Raw genomic sequence first — 17,376 nt, forward strand, 5'->3', positions numbered from 1 at the left:
ACTGCAACTGTAAGAGAACTTGACTATTTGTGAAATGACCAATATTATAATATTATTCAAGACTACAGTGACATTTGTGTTATAGCAGATTATGGCCAGTAGGAGGTGCTATAGGGTGTACTGTATGCAGTTATTGAAGAGACATTTACCTGCATAAAAAGCAGCTGAATGAAAGATAAAGTTTCATGAATTGATATGCAGCGAAATCACAAATACATGATCACTGAGATACAGTACTGTAAATCTTGCTTTTATTTAAATTGTCCACTTGTCCATGTGAATATAATAAAATGTAAAAATAAAATTGTAGTCCCTGCCAGATCCTCTGTGGCTCTGTGATGTCTGATGATTCATTTTGATACAATCACGGATAATCACCCAAAAAAGCAAGTCTTTCTACATTACTGTTGTCTTCTTACAAGAAAGTTGTTTTCTACATTACTGTGGTCTTTCTACAGGACTGTCGTCTTCTGCAAAGCACATCTCCTTACCAGCTGAGCTAATCGGAAGATACATGCAAGGACCCTGACCTTTGTAGTCATGAAGACTCTGGAACACTTGGTGCTATCCCACATTAAATTCATCACAGACCCCCACCTGGACCCCCTACAGTTCGCCCACAGAGCCAAACCTGGCCCTCCACTACATCCTACAGCAACTTCCCTGTTTGTGGATTTTAGCTCTACTTTTAATACACCTATAGGTGGGAGATTGTGGGAGCTGAACATCAGTTCCCTCACGGAAAAGGCCCAGCAGAGGATGTACACATTAATTTCTGATCAGATTAATACCTGACTGGATGGAGTGAGCAGCAGGATTAACATATCATGTTGTTTAACCTGGTCAAAGAATAAATCGCCATGGTAACTTTTGCACCAGGACAAGCAACATAACCCGGCTTAATCCCTTCCGTGCAACAGGCCCCAGGACCATTTTGGATCTGTTACTGTTTGATTATTGCACATAATAAACAGAAATCAACATAGACTTTTGCCTTGAATAAAAATACAATAAACCAGCATCTATTTTAAAGTGCAACAATGAAAACAATGACTTTTTAATGTAGAAAAATATAATATGCTGTGAAAAAAAGGTTTATTCAAGGAATGCTTCATCATTACATACACATGTTGTATGAGTTCAACTCTTTGACAGCATTTTCCAGTCACATCATTCCAGTGTGGACAGTAGGTCGAATGGTTTGGAGATAAAGTGAGTAAAGGTCTAGGTGAACCCAGCCACTGAGGGGGCCACATACAGTGATGGGGGTCAAGTTCTGCAGCCCCAGATCTAGATTTCTTTTCACAAAGTCCATAGAAAACATCAGCAGGAGCTGGTTTTGGCACCAGGAGAAATCACTTGAGACCCATTGTTGAAACCCTGGGCCCCTCTGCTCTGCTCATGAGATGTTCAACTGATCTGTGACCTTTGCCTTAACTGTGTGAAAACGCTCTGTTGAAGAAGAAGAAGAAGCAGAAGAAGAAGAAGAAGCAGAAGAAGAAGAAGAAGAAGGAGAAGAAGAAGAAGGAGAAGAAGAAGCCATAATAAGGCCAATGTATGACTGACTGCCTTCATCCACGGTGACACCACTTACTTTAATATAATAAACTGATAAAAGCCAGGCCAGGGGGCGGGGAGGCTTCTCGTGACGTCATGACGTCGGTGAGAGGATCCTTGCCATTTGGCTGACGTTCCCTGTGACAGCTCGACGCCCCACGATGGCGTGTATGTCGCGCGTGGTACAGCGGGGCTCCATGTTTGCCGCGCGGATCAGAAAGCAGGAGTGGATGTGCAGTTTCGCGGGTCTTTCTGTCCGATACCACAGCACCAAAACGGCTCCGCACGCACGGAGGATGGAGTACCAGGTAACCTGCCACACAGTCTCTTTCGACCGGCTCCTAGCACCGGCTGCTAGCGAGCTAGCGAGCCACTGGCTCGGTAGTTGAGTTTAAAACAGGACTGTTTTAGTTTTAGTGTTGGAAATAAGCGTGGCTAACGGAGCCAGCGTTAACTTTAGCTGCTGTTGTTAGCGGAGCTCGGCGACCACGTAGCGGACATTTGAGAGCGGGGTGAGCGCCAGCGCCAGTGTGGACTCTGCTCACTGTCAATGTGCTGTTTTCTTTTCCAGTCCACGTCAAAGTTCAACCACTGCGCTAACAACACGTGGACCACCGTGTAAACGTGATACAAGTGAACATACTTTACTCCAACGCTTCAACTTTAGTGAACATGACGTAACTCCTCTGTCATAAGCAAACTTCAGACTGTAACTTTACTTCCAAGGCAAACAAGTGGTCGCATTTAACACGTTATGTCACATATGTTTGACTGTACTGGTGCAGAATCGATGTGAATCCATAATGTATTATTATTATTGTTATTATTATTAATAAAAAATATTATTAAAAAAAGAATACAATAACAATATAACAGGATTTTCCAACAGGAAAGTGAAGTTTGTTTTGCTATGTAAACTGTACTCTGTCCAAAGTAGAAAATCAACACTTAACATCAGGAGTGGTTCATTCACTACACTTCTATAAGTAAGAAAAAAAGTCTCATTTATTTTTTAACTAAATGATACAGCTGTAGATTAGCAGCAGTTGTGTCCCTGTGAGCCAAAAACACTGATTTTCTTAACGGACTAAGTAGTTTACAAACTCCAGTTTCCAACTGTAACAGGCTGAAGATAAGAAAAGTGTCAGACGTATTATAAAGGTATATTAAGGAGCCATGAGTTTCATTAGGTGAGCCTCTTTCCTTGTTGCGACCTTGCTGACAGTCAAACATCTGTGTCTCAGGCTTGTTCCCATCGACAGTGACGTGCTATACATCAGAGGCGTTCACAGTGAAGTCGGCACTGACTGTGTCTCATACCTCCTATAACCATGTATCAAAAAGCCTGAAATATCCCTTTAAAACAACTTTGGGTTAAGGTATTTCACCCAAAAGATCTGGGGTCTCATGTGTGAAAGAGTTGATGTACAAACAACAATGTCAATGGTCTTTTTGATGCTTTTGTCCTGAAGAACAATGCAAATGGGAAAGCAAAGAAGGGAACATTTTGTTTTGACGTTTTGATCTATGGAAGGACTGAATCAGACTGTTTTATCAGGGCAAGATGGAGGTGTGTCCTCTAGCAGCTTTTTGTTTGCCTTGCCAAATCAAATAAACAGATACAATTGTCCAGAGTAAAGGTTAGTCTGTATTCTATAATAAATTGCAGTAAATTTTATTGCTCTAAGTCAGACTTACAGGAAAGTCAATGTAACACACAAACCCTAGTGGTTAGGATTTAGAGAGACTTGTAGGGTAGGTATAGATATTTTTACCATTAAGTAATAATCAGCATTGGCAGATTATTGTTTATTTATTGATTTATTTATTGATTGATTATTATTTCGTTTTAGTTCATTTATGATTAATAACAATGATTATTATTGATGCTTATTTATTGGTCAATCATTTTTAAATGACACATTTTTGTAACTACACATTTTTTTATGTTTAATATGTAGTTTATGCATAATTTTAATGACTGAAAATACTTTGCCGTAGTAGTTACATAGTTATTCATAGTTTGAAGAGTGCTCCAAAAGGTTTCACGCCAGCTTAATTTTTGTGTGTCTTGTCATGTGCGTGGACTCTAGGGGTGCAATGGATCAACAAGCCCATGGTTGGGTATGTGTTGTGGTTTTGGGTTCGGTTTGGAGAAGAAAAAACATTTTAAATGTTCACAGTCTCGTAATTTGTTTTGTACAAAAATAACATGCTCTATCCAGGCATGATGACTCAGGAATACTTCCACCAGTTTCCATAACATAAAGAGCCAGTGGTGGCATTACATGAAAATAAAAACAAAATACTTTCAGTATGGACACATTTTTCACATTTTTCTTTATTCTTCTGCACCCTTGGTTGAAACCAGCGCATGGACACTTTTTGTGCATGCATGAGGCTCCTGGATGACGCTGGTCATGTGACGTCGAGGTTGTGTACTAATCATGTCCCGTTTTGTGTTTGCCACACAGGACGCCATCTGCACTCTGAACACCCTCCAGACAAACGCCAGCGCTCTGGAGCAGGTACGACGGGAGCGGGGCCTCCCTCAACTGCAGCTCCAAGCCATGCGAGGCTTCCTGGAGCGAACCGGTCTCACTGTGAGTCAAATCTTATCAGTACATGGTACACAGGGCATGTTTGTCAAATACCAGAGATGAGCGTCACAGAGTGTTTTTGTCGGTCTGTCTGATGAGATTTTGTAGTTTAGTCTGATAAGTGTGTGTTGTGTCAAAGGTGGAGGAACTGGATCATCTTAATATTATTCATGTGACGGGAACAAAGGGCAAGGTAAGCAGAGGACACACAAACTGCCTGTATTTGTGTGTGTGCGTTGCATGTTTTTGGAACGAGTCACCAACTTTTGGTCATGAGCAGAGACATTTCACTTGACCATCTCAATGACGTGATAGATGATTAAAGATGTCATGATGTAAGTTTTGGCCTCATACGTGTCTTTGTGTTTGTCTTCCAGGGGTCAACGTGTGCGTTTACAGAGTACATTTTGAGAAGCTACGGCTTTCGTACAGGATTTTATAGGTAAAACTGTAGCAAGTGAATATTTCCTCAGTTTGAAACAAAAAAACAAACTAGAGACACGAGCTGTGTCTCAATCCAGGAGGTGGATCCTCCCAAGTGAGGAGGAGACTGAAGTCATGCACTGTGTGAAATGAGACTGTGTAGCCCACACAACTCACGGAATCCCCTTCTTCTCTTAATACACCCATGGACGGCTGTACACTGAGAGGTTAAATGAGTCACAGTTCTTCTGACTGCTGATTTAAGCCCTAATCAGCTAAAACATCCCAGAAATCTGATCTATTTAAACGTTTCTGATGAATGTGTGTTTGTATACTGTATATGTTTTTATATGTGTATATGTATATACACACACATATATATATATATATATATATATATATATATATATATATATATATATATATATATATATACTGTATATATATATACACATATACATATAGATACATATACAGTATATAAACACATATTTTTTATATATATGTATGTGTATATATATGTGTGTGTATTTGATGTAATACTGTGTTTCAGACTGAGAGACGAACATGGACAAGTCAAATCATTTTAAATGTTACTAATCTGGATAATGATTTACAAATATATTTTATCTCCATACAGAACTGAATAAAACACTTTTTCTACAATAATAATTTAACAACATCATGTATCAAAGTCAACTATTCAACCAGTGCAGTCAACGCTATCATTATTAATTATAATAATAATAATGATAGCATGTGTATGGTGGTTGGTAACAGGTTACCAGTTTGGCCTTGATGGGTAACTCGGTTAATATTAAAGGATATCATTTCATAAATGGAAATGATTGGAAACATGCTTTAGAAAGGTGAAAGGTTGGATTGAAACCATGATGGCTCTATACACAGCAGCTACCATCAAACATATAGATGACATATTAAAAGAGAAGAGGTCTGTGTTCATGTCGATTTCTTCTCAATGTTCCCTAAATCCGTTTCTTTCCTGGTTGCAGTTCCCCACACTTGGTACAAGTCAGAGAGAGGATTCGAATCAACGGACAGCCTATTGGAAAAGAGCTGTTCACTAAATACTTCTGGCAGGTTTATGGACGGCTGGATGAAACTAAGGTAGGTGATGCAACAAGAAGGCACAACAGTCCCTTTTTAAAACAGCCAAACATGTTGTCATGGTAATGAAAGTGGAGGGGGAAAAAAAGCAGGAAAACCATTCACTTTGTTGAATTGATTCAGCAGAATGACCTTTAATTGCCTCAAAGTAACCATGGATACATGTATACATATACATACATATATATGTATATATATATACATATATACATATAGTATATATATATGTATATGTATATATACTATATGTATATATATATACATATATATGTATGTATATATGTATATGTATATATATATACATATATATATATATATATATACATATATATATATGTATATATATATATATGTATATGTATATATGTATATATGTATGTATATATGTATATATATACATATATATACATATATATGTATATATATATATATAAATATGTATATATATGTAACCCCAAAATCTAACCACAATAAGCCAAAAATGATTATAATTTCACCACAGTTTTTGTTGTGAGAAAGAGAGTAGAGAATCACAAGAGGTGCCATTCGTACCAAATGTGAGGTAGCGTTATAGATTCATTAAGTACCCAGATCCCACACTAAGCATCAGTGTAATTGAGTCAGAGCATAATAAGAGGCTTCATGCCAGGGTGACCCTCATGTGACAGTGTTCACTGGTCACGTTACTACCATTGAAGAGTTTATTGGCAGAAATTGAATAAACTAAAAATAAGCTGAGTCTTTGTGTCGGTGTATAATCTTACACTAAAGCCTGAGGAGGCTCACTCTATGAAGGCCACTGTTTTCAGGCAGTTTAGCATTTTAGTAATTAAGCAGAAGTATACTACGCACATGATGATGAATGGCTTATGGTTTATGCTTTATTGCACTCTCCAGTCTAGATAAGATGTATTCTTACACACTGTAAAATGGACTAAAAGTGTTTGTGTTAACTGCTGTTTATTATAATAAATTCAATGCATTGATTTAATGCAGTACCTTTTAGGAGAAATAAAATTTACAAAGTTCCTCTCAAGAATAAAACAGACAGAACTTTTGAAAACACATAGTTCTCGGTGTAGTTCTGTGTTTTATAAAGAAACATACAATTAAACACATGCACACTGTCTGATTACTCATTCATTTAGTCATGAGAAGAAAATCAAACCTTTAATCGCTATTAATCCAGATAAATGGATTTCAAAATGTGAGATTCATTCATTAATCTATTGACAGCCCTAGGTTTCAGCCCTGCTTTTCAGACGAGACCAAGGGAAAACCGGTAAGCACTGGTCAGCAGATGTCAAAGGTCACGTTTGTTCTCATGGGCCAGATTATGCAGGACTTTGGGAGAATAACGATGTTAAACATTGACGCTCGCCCTGAATGAAAACATGGCAGCTAGCAGGGACACAAGTTTAAAAAAAAACACACTTAACAAAAGGCTCATGGAATAAAATCTATGTCTCATCCAATTTGTTTATAAAGCACATTTAAAAAGCATTGAAGTGCTGTACAGTAGTAATAAAATAAACAAACAATAACAGACTTGTACTGTCTCAAATGTAAAGGAGAACAGGTGATTCTTTAAATTTGACAGTGGAGGGACCTCCCTAATGTGTAATGGCAGTCCATTCCACAACGTATGACCCTTTGAGTTTGTTTGGCATTTTTATTGAGAGAAACGGTACAAGAATCTTCAGCTTTCAGTCCAGCTGATTTTTTTTTACCTGAAGTTCGCCTGAAGTTCGCCTGAAGTTCGCCTGAAGTTTGCCTGAAGTTTACCTGAAGTTTGCGAGATCTGTGTTAATGGAAGTTTGTAAAAGTGAAAAACCAATGTCCGTAGAGGAAATCCTCAGTTTTAGCTGATGGGGCCGGACACAGCAGCCGCCGGTCGACTTCTGCGTCATTTGTTGACTCTGTGTCACAAAGGTTAATCTGAACAAAATCTGTAGTCACAAATTAACAAATTATAACTTACTGATGGAGGCAGCAGTGATCAACAACTCCTGTGTGCCGTGATGTAAAAATCTGTGATGTTCTCTATGGCCTTTGGTGTGGGAGAGTGAGTGGTTTACAAAGCAAAACAAATTTCACACTCTAATTTGGAAAATGCTGTCTAATAGTGAAAAAAATGGTTTTCCTTGTGTTTCATGCTGGTAGAAAGCTATGGTGAAGTCACTTTTGACACTTCAAAAAAAACCTGAATTTTCCCTTTAATGTGGCTGTGCTGATCAAATAATAACATTAAGGTTTGTTTAAGGTGGAACATATAGCAGAAGATTTAGTGCATGTCAAAATTTCCTTTTGTCATTTACCTTTTGGTCTTTGCACTTCTCAGGATGCTCATGGAGGGACCATGCCAGCATACTTCCGTTTCCTCACCATCCTGGCTTTCCATGTGTTTCTTCAGGAGAAGGTACATCAGTGCAGCCCAGTACTGACCCACGTCTTTGTCTAAAAGTTGTTTAATAGAACACTCTAACTAACCTTCAGTGGAACCTTTGTTCTCGTCTGTTCAGGTGGATTTGGCAGTAATAGAAGTTGGAATTGGTGGAGCATATGACTGTACCAATATTATCAGGTAGGTTCCTTACATCATTTGTATTGTCAGACGACCGTAGATGACACTGTGCATGGCTTACGCAACAGCTTTAATGCCTTGTTTTTATGATCAACACTTATCACCCAGTAAAGAGCTGCACTTGATTATTCCAGACAATGTTATCATATCAAAAGGTGGTTATGGTATCAATAAAACCATCTGATGTAGTGTGTGTGTGTGGTTTTGTCCTGACAGGAGGCCGTGGGTGTGTGGCATCTCCTCTCTGGGTATAGACCACACTCAGATTCTTGGAGACACCATTGAAAAGATCGCCTGGCAGAAAGGAGGCATTTTTAAGGTGTGTTTGATGTGATTGGACTAATGACACTAATAACACAACTCGATTCACAGCAGGGCTGCAGCTAATAATCGTCTTCATAGTTGTGTTCTTTTCTTGATGGATTAATTGATTTAGTCTGTGTTTTTTTCCCCCCCCCACAAACTCTTGAATATATTTCACTCATATACTCGCAGAGGTTCTTTATCACAAAAGTTTTGTATCACAGTTAGAAGTTCTTTATTGCATTCGTTTTTTTATCGCAATTGGAAGTTCTTTATCGCAGTTAAAAGTTCTTTATCGCAGTTAAAAAAAAATTATCGCAGAAGTTTACACCGGTGCTAAGAACCAGCCTGAGACCTAGATACTCACTCACTCTCATTTCATTTAAGTGACTCAACAAATGAGCTGCTTAATAAAATCTACACATCACAAGAATATGTTTGCCGCTTTATTTCTCTGTGAGACAACCTTCCTTGAGTGGAAAGTTCTTAAACCACTCACTCTCCCACACCGAAGTCAGCACGCAGTTGTTGTTGATCCACTGCTGCCTCCATGGGTAAAATCAAATTATTTTGATTTTTTTGTCACTTCTGTGCTTGAAATCCTTTGTTCAGATTGACCTCAGTGACACAAAGTGACCACACGAGGCAGCAGTAGACCAGCAGCTCCCGTGTCCCTTCAGGGTCTATCACAGACTTTCATGTAGAAAAATGAGTGGTTTACAAAGTGTAACAAATGTCCACTGGTGAGATAAACACTGTGTATTATTTACGTAGCATACACTATAGATAAACTCAATCCTGTCTAGATGAACAGATGAATTCTCCTCAAGTACCAAGCAACCACAGGGGAAGCATGATTGTTATCTGAAAGCCAAGAAAGGCAATTTAATTTTTAATGGTAACAAATTTAAATAAAGGATAAAGGGTTATTGATTATGACATAAAAACTGTTGACCTAAGAGGAAATAAAGAAACAGGAAATAACTCTATGACTGTCCCTCTCTTACTCACTCCTGCTCACAGCATTTACATGTATTTGTATAAGTCTTATACTTGTGCTCTGCTCTGTCTGTGAATCATGTCTGTGTGTTTTCAGCCAGGTGTTCCTGCCTTCACAGTCAAACAGCAAGAGAACGCCATGACTGTGCTCAAGGACCGAGCCAAGGAGATGAAAGTAAGTGATATATGACATATGTAAGATATATGCTTCAACGTGACTTCTCCGTCGCAGCCAATGTTATGAACATTACAAAGTCTTTGCTTCAGAATAACATCCCTCTCCGCTCCGCACGTCTTGTAGTGACAGCTGTCAATCAAATACAAGACGTTCTTTGTGGGTGTGATCGCACTGGAAGTGACACATTTTTGACCTAAATCTGACGCCGTACCAGTCCCTCTGTTGAAACCTCTCCGAGCCGATGAGCTCCTCTGTATCACGCTCTCACCTCTCTTTGTTATTGTTGTCCTAGTGTCCACTGTGGGTGTGTCCAGAGCTGGAGGAGTATCGGACAGACCTGGGCGGTCCTCTGCGTCTTGGTCTGGCAGGGTTGCACCAGCACAGTAACGCCTCCCTGGCGCTCCAGCTGAGTCACACCTGGTTGCAGAAGAGATGTTTATCAGGTGGGAAACAGATGTCGCTGTAGTTGTCGCATCCCCAACATCATCAGTAGTTAACCCGAGTCAACGGTAAAGACACAAAACAATGACTGTTATTAATTCAACAAATAGATAATGTTTTCAAGATAAAAGAACAAAGTGACAAATCAACAGTAAGTCATGAAACAAAGCTGGAAAACCAGGAAGAACTGCTCTAAAAGAAGAGAGAGAGAGAGAGAGACACAAATCATAATCTCAATCATGTAACCAAGTTTCAGTTACACAGAATAAATCAATGTGATTGTCAGTAATGCGATTATTAATAAAAACAGATTAAAGTTAAAGTTTCTGCTCCATATTGGACTCTGACTCCGTCTGTGAGCGTTACTAAATGACACCATCAGAACATTGAAGAACCGGTGTCTAGGATTTTGTTTAGGATGTCACATGGTGGACATGGGAGCCACTGTATCATATAAAGGGTTCAGTAATGACACACACTGGACCCTTAATTACTCAGTACTCTAATGCAAGGTTGAGAAGTTAAAGATTTTCAATTGTTTCTAACATGTATATATTATTTCAGGTGATAATGTTGCCTTGTTGTTTCTCAGCAGAGAAAAGCTGTTCTTCCACTGACACTGAGAACACTGCAGGTGTACTGCAGGCCACTTCCTTCAAGCTCAGCCCCATCATGGTGAAAGGTGAGTTGGCGAAACACGGACTGAGCTCCGTCAACACATTCAACTTAAGACTGGGGATGTAGTTTATGACCCGAGGAAGAAACGATTGGTGGAGTGAAACAGTTTCCAGACTGAAAGTGACGTTCTCATGTGGTGTCAGGGCTGGCAGACACCGAGTGGCCTGGGAGGAATCAGACGCTGAGACATGGAGCAGTCACTTACTTCCTGGATGGAGCTCACACCATGCGCAGTATGCAGGCCTGTGTACAGTGGTTTAGAGAGACTGCAGCGCAGCATGAGAGGAAAGCACGGTGAATGACATGCACACACAAAGACACTGTTCTCTGCTTATAGGATGAGTCATTGACACATGTGTGTGACACATGTGGATGTTTGTGTTGCAGTGGAACTGTGGCCAGAGTTTTACTGTTCAACGCCACAGGAGAGAGAGATTCATCAGCCATGCTTAAACTACTGGTGGTGAGTACACGCGCTGGTCTCAGCAAGACGGAGAATGATGAGAATGATGCTGTGCTGAGCTGTAAGACAGTGGGTCATGAAAAGGTGTAGGTTTTCTATGGCTGACGCGTGTTGTCCAAAACAAGAAAAAAGTGCGTCTTCCACGATGGTTGGTTTCACAGGTTTATTCGCCAAGGTACAAAATAAAAAGTATACATTTTCCACGCGCACTGTAACTTACCTGATACCTGTCCTCTCACACTTCAAAACACGGCTTCAACACGGTCAGAAAACCGTGCGCTCCTCAGGCTCTCCCGTCATCCACCATGCAGCTACGGCTACCCTCTTAAAGACACAGGCACCTATTTTTATCTGTCTCACCAAAATTATTAACAACATCAAACATGAGTTATCAGAGTTTGTGCAAATAATAATTCAATAATAAGGATAATTTCATGAAATGTTCAACACAATTGAAGCCAAGACCTAATTGTGTTGGTGACGACTTGGTTGTGCGATACCCTGTGAACACATATGGACAGAGTGTAGAGAGCAGTGGGTTCTGAATTTGAGGAAACTTTTGTGTGTTCACACATTTAAGCGCCAGGAGCGTCACTCCGTAGAACGATCTTTACACTGTATCCTGTTTGTTTTTTTTATTTAGCCGTGCCATTTTGATTTCGCCGTGTTCTGCCCGAACATCACTGAGGCCATCGCCTCTTCTAATGCAGGTGAGATCACTCAACCCGTTATTTCTAAGTACTTGACAGTAGAGCTGCAACTAACGATTACTTTCATAATCTGATTAATCTGTCGATTATTTTCTGGATTAATCATTTGGTCCATAAAATATCAGAAAACCTTAGATCGGTGTTCATCAAACCTGGAAATGATGATGTTCTCAAATGTCTCAAATGATTTCTTTGTCATCCAGAGCAAAGAAATGAAGAAAATATTCACATTGAAGAAGCTTAAACAATCAGAAATTACAGATTAATTTAGTAATTTCGATTCTACTTGACAGTAAACTCTTCCTGAGTGGATTGAAGACGTTTCAGATGAAGATGATTTAAATAAAAACACTTCCCTCTGCTCTCAGACCAGCAGAACTTCAACGTGTCAGTGGAGAACATGTTGACTCGTTGTCTGGACAACGAGGGCAGTTGGCGTCTTCACCACAGGAAGGGCGACAACAACAACGATCCACAGCTGCTCATCGGGGACACCTTGCCCCTGGTGCCTGAGAAGAAAGCGGACACGCTGGTCTTCCCCTGCATCCTCAGCGCCCTCCAGTGGATTACCCAGGGCAGGGACTCGGTGCTGGCCGACGCGTCAAAGAGAGTCCTCGCCGTGAAACCCAGCGTCACGGCCAAAGCTGCTCCGCTCTGCGCCGCGGCCGAGATCCACGTCCTCATCACCGGCAGCCTCCACCTGGTGGGAGGAGCCCTCCGGCACCTGGACCCCGCTGCCTCCAAGTAACTTCATAGTCGTGTGAGAATCCAGACACAGGTGCTCCTCATTCACAGCGCAGCTGCAGACCAAAGAGGGGTCTGTGTCTGTGCAGATGAGCCGTTAGTGGTCAGTGACGTCCGGTGTTTACTTGAATGGTCGGAGGCAGCTGCACATTCACACACTGCCTTGGTAAAGTGAGCGCACGCACGTGTGCAGCTCATGTCTTTTAGTCTTACATGAAGTGTTTACATGATGGTGCAGTCTGACGCCACTGAGGTGATATCACCGTTATTACAAACACTTAAAGGGAGAGAGTTCGGGTCTTTTGAAATGAGGTTGTGACTCCTGTACTTAGACACTGAGGCTCACGGGTAACGTGGCTGCCTGCAGTGACACAAAGAAAAGAAGATTTACAGTAGGAATTATGTTTGCCGCGTCATCTCGCCGTTAAAAAACAGGAAGGTGAAGTTTGTAAAGCAGTCACTCTCCCACACCACAGCACACAGGAGGTGTTGATCCATTGCTGCCACACGAGGCAGCAGTAGTAGACCTGCAGCTCCTGTGATCTTCTCTCTGGTGTGGGGGGAGGGATCCGCTCACAAACCTCCCATTTCCTGCCTCACTTCAGAAGCTTGATTTTTATTTTTGTGACGATTGCTGCTCCAAAAAAAAGTATAGAATCGTGCAAAAGTTTGATTTCATGGTTTGGGGGGAGATGTCTCACTCGTTTCTATAGTAACCGACAATCGTCTGAGCTTAAAATCTGCGGTTGCAACTAACGATTATTTTCATTAGCAATTCAATTCTCACTGAATGAGTAAGAAATGTAGTTAATCACAATAGTTACTGCAGCGTGACTTCATTCTACTGAGAGGACGAAGAAGAAAACAGGAGAGCAAGAGGAAGAACGTGATGCTAAATAACAACTGTATACACAACACAGTTACAACGCCATAACGGAAAAAAATAAGAATGAGAAAAGATTAAAAAATGAGTCAATAATAATAATATATATATACATAGGAAGATGGAATTATCAACAAAAGAAAGACTTTACTGGATGAAAAAGAGGATCTCATGGATTTTGGAGGCTTTTTTTATAAAGTAGACCAATATTGCCAGGATGTGTCATCGTGATGGGTGTGTAGACTCTTTTGTGTGTCTGTTGCATTCGTTGTGTCTCTCACTCGACACATTTAACGGACGTACGCTGAATGAATCTTGTGAATGTGTTTTTTCTGCTTTTTAATCGATGGAAACACATTTTTGCACACTGTCTACTTTCGACAACATGTGACGACGACGTCTCCTCTGCTGTAGATTGAGTGTAAATATTCCAACACTACGTGTCGACGTCATGGATTCGTGCACCCGCCAATCAAATGTAGTGTAATGGGATTTACACTGGAATTACACAAGTGCTCCTTAATTTATTATTAATCCTGAATAATAAGTACATGCAGTTACTGTATGTATGAATGATGGTCTGTGTACAGTGCAGTCATCGCCTTGTGGTGTTGCCAAATAAGGTTTCAACACAATAAACTGCACCCGCTTTGTTCCTGTGGATCAGTGGAAACTTAAAAAGTCCTTAATGAGGGCTCGTCTTTGTCAGCGGTGAATGTGAGAGCTCTGTTCATCACATGTCCAATAACACCGACTTTATTAAACCCTAATGTTAAAACTGTGTCAACCATTGTGTTTAATATTATTCTATGGGTAAATCCATATGATTTGTGCGTTAAACAGTTTAATTTGAGACTTTGGAAGTTGGGCTTTATGAGGGACTAACTCAAAGTCAGTGTCTTTATGTCTACACTATCTGAAGAATGTGTTCACGTCATTATCTCACTGTTAGACACAAGAGGAAGCTGAAGTTTGTCGTTGTAAATATAGATATATAAATATCTTATTTTGTCACCTCAGTGTTTGAACTCCTTAGAAAAAACCCACACATTCTATATCAAAACGTGCAGTTCGATTGGGAATGGTGTGCTATAACTTTTCTTAGCGCGTAACCATGGTGTCAAAAATCGCATAGAATTTCCACATACACATGAATGGGAAACGGGTTGAAAAAAATAATCAGAACCAAGCCTCACAGTGTCGTCATACTTTCCCGTAGAGACGCGGTTGGAACTTTAAACGGGTCGCAAGATTCTGTAGTTTTCTCACTTAAGTCGAAGTTTTGATACATAATACGTTTTTTAAACAATCGCAGTTTACATTTTGTACTTTTATTGGACGTTTTTTTATAAGATTTAATCCTAAACCCTAATGCAAACTCCACCCAGAGAGGCCAGCACGGGACATGAACCGGCAACCGTACTCGCCCCCCCTGTGCCATCCTTTGTTTTCATTCGTTATCGTGTGTTCAGTGTAAACAACGTCAGGCTTCAGACAAATGTTTGTGTGCTGGACTAAATCACCCGTGAACCTGTTTCTCTTGTACGAGTCCACAGACAGAGAGGACTGTGGGTCTGCTGTCTCACAGACACTGAGACACTGAGAGACACTTTTAGACTTTTTTTTTCAGGATCTTCCTCTCGAGACACAAGAAAGGTCATCGTCCCAGAAGAGCTCATGAGGGCGAAACGAGACGTCTGGATGACTGCAGACTCCGTGTGTGATATTTGAGCCATCGTTGCTTCAAATATCACGTTTATTTATGTTTTATTGAAGGTTTCATTGATGGTTCAGAAGTTTAAAGAAAACAAAACCTGAAGACAACTGTCACATGCAAGGTGACACATTTAGAATACAATAAAACCAGACATAAACCATTAATACTATAACATTTTTGTTTTCATTTGAATGCATAAATCTGAGATATGTTTGACAGATGAATCACAACCATGAGATGAGATCAACTGATTTGTAGATCTTTGATCTATGAGTGTTTAAGTCCATAATGATACTGATGTGTTTTTCACTCATGTTTTCATACTCACATTATCTTCATTCCACAAAATAAACAAACCAAATAAAAAATAGTTGTAGAGGACACAATTGTGTGTTTGCCAACATTCAATAATACATTTTAAAGCCAGTTTCATCCCGTGTTAATATTGTGTCCGAGATAATGTCTCTTTTTGGCCCTTGCAGTTACACGTGTTAACCTCTAGATGGCACACTATATTGCACACTACCTTGTTTCATGATCTAAAAATGGTTTAAAGAAGATTTGTGTTGATATGACATTAGTTAAATTGCAGACCGAGGTCAAGAGGAAAGGAATTGGGCTTGTAAGCGGAAGGTCGCTGGTTCAATCCAAAGGCTGGTCCAAGGTGCCCCTGAGCAAGGCACCCAATCACCCACCTCCCTGGGTGTAGATAACTACTGCCCACTGCTCTTGTGTGTTTGTGCAAAAATGACTCACCCTCTAAAACAATGAGGATGAGAATGAAGGAGAAGGACCTTTTATGGCAGAAACACTGACCTTGTTAGGACCAGCAGTCCTCATGGAGACCAAAACCTGGTCCTTATGAGGTAGAACTTCATTTCTGAGGAAGTGGTTACTAGTGGATATTTGGACAAAGGTTTGAATTGTGGTTATGTTACGGTTAGGGTTAGTCATGGTTCAGGTTAGTGATGAGACTTTATTTAGTCTGTTACAATGAAGGGAAGTCAATGCAGTGTGTGTGTGTGTGTGCGTGCGCGTGCGCCTGTTATGGCAGCGTTTGTATTGTGCACTGTCATCAAAGCAACAGCAGGGTGTGGCTGTGGCTATAAATGACACGTCACTGTGCCCTGATTTCAGTCTCTCAGGGAATACTCCTGAGTGTTTGACAGCAGCAGCGGCGACTGTCTCCTCGTTCGTCCTCAGTGAGACACAGACTGAAGGACTCAAGGACACGGGTTTGTGTCCTCCTTTGTACACGATGCGGCTGAAATGAATGACACGCCTGTGAGACACGAGACAGGGAATAATAACTCCATGCGCCACAATTGAGGAACCGCAGCAGCACAAACCTGGAGTGAGTTATGAGACTTCCTGTTGTCTTCACAGTAAAAGTTAAAGGCGTGAACTCACAACAATGAATATGAATATGAATATGAAAGAATTGAATGTGATAATGTGATGACAACATGTCTTTTCTAAGTTCAGTTATTCTCCATGTGTTTATGGACCAGATTAAAAGGATAGAACAATGAAATGTGTGGTACTGACAAAGCAAAGGCAAAATACTCATGGAAAATCTGAGGTTACCCTGGACACTGCAAAAAAAACCAAAATAAAAACACTAAATCTGAGGATAAAGGTGCTCAAAACAAGTGAAATGATCTGTCCGTGCAGCAAGATCATTTCACTTGACAAGATTTCTTGAATTGAGATTGTTAAATTTAGAAATAAGCATGTCCACAGATGTATTCAGAAGGCTTAAATAATCTTAAAATGCTGGCTTTAAAATGAGATTACTTTAAAAAGTAACTTTTACAGCCTCAAAATAAGTTAAATATACTCAATATAAAGATTCAAGAATTTTTATTGTCATTATGAGGACATAATGAAATTTTTGCAGACTCCCGGCTTAAGGTACACAATAAAATAGCAAAAATAACGAAAGACTTGACACTTAAATAAGACACA

At 40.1% G+C, this 17,376-nt stretch overlaps 1 protein-coding gene across 2 annotated transcripts; it reads left to right on the top strand.

Moving 5' to 3' along the window:
* Nucleotides 1–1,625: 1,625 nt before the first annotated feature.
* fpgs (folylpolyglutamate synthase) lies at nt 1,626–15,572 on the top strand. Of its 2 annotated transcripts, none has more exons than XM_044012775.1 (15): nt 1,626–1,865; nt 4,032–4,160; nt 4,297–4,350; nt 4,535–4,599; nt 5,594–5,708; nt 8,050–8,127; nt 8,231–8,292; nt 8,509–8,611; nt 9,692–9,769; nt 10,065–10,215; nt 10,809–10,895; nt 11,035–11,185; nt 11,279–11,354; nt 11,998–12,064; nt 12,433–15,572. In XM_044012775.1, the coding sequence occupies exons 1-15, from the start codon at nt 1,719–1,721 to the stop codon at nt 12,810–12,812; spliced, it is 1,743 nt and encodes a 580-aa protein (XP_043868710.1). In that variant the 5' UTR covers nt 1,626–1,718; the 3' UTR covers nt 12,813–15,572. The 2 variants fall into 2 exon arrangements, with proteins under 2 accessions (XP_043868710.1, XP_043868709.1); XM_044012774.1 differs by having other exon boundaries at nt 1,629–1,865; nt 10,806–10,895.
* Nucleotides 15,573–17,376: the final 1,804 nt, after the last annotated feature.

This window comes from Solea senegalensis, linkage group LG21 (assembly GCF_019176455.1).
Source record: "Solea senegalensis isolate Sse05_10M linkage group LG21, IFAPA_SoseM_1, whole genome shotgun sequence".
Classification (NCBI taxonomy): Eukaryota; Metazoa; Chordata; class Actinopteri; order Pleuronectiformes; family Soleidae; genus Solea; species Solea senegalensis.

Excerpts from the sequence above, each read along its gene's own strand:
- fpgs (XM_044012774.1), top strand. The coding sequence starts at position 1,719 with ATGGCGTGTATGTCGCGCGTGGTACAGCGGGGCTCCATGTTTGCCGCG. Across the intron at positions 1,866-4,031 it reads CACGGAGGATGGAGTACCAG|GACGCCATCTGCACTCTGAA; the intron begins GTAACCTGCCAC and ends TTTGCCACACAG. Across the intron at positions 8,128-8,230 it reads ATGTGTTTCTTCAGGAGAAG|GTGGATTTGGCAGTAATAGA; the intron begins GTACATCAGTGC and ends TCGTCTGTTCAG.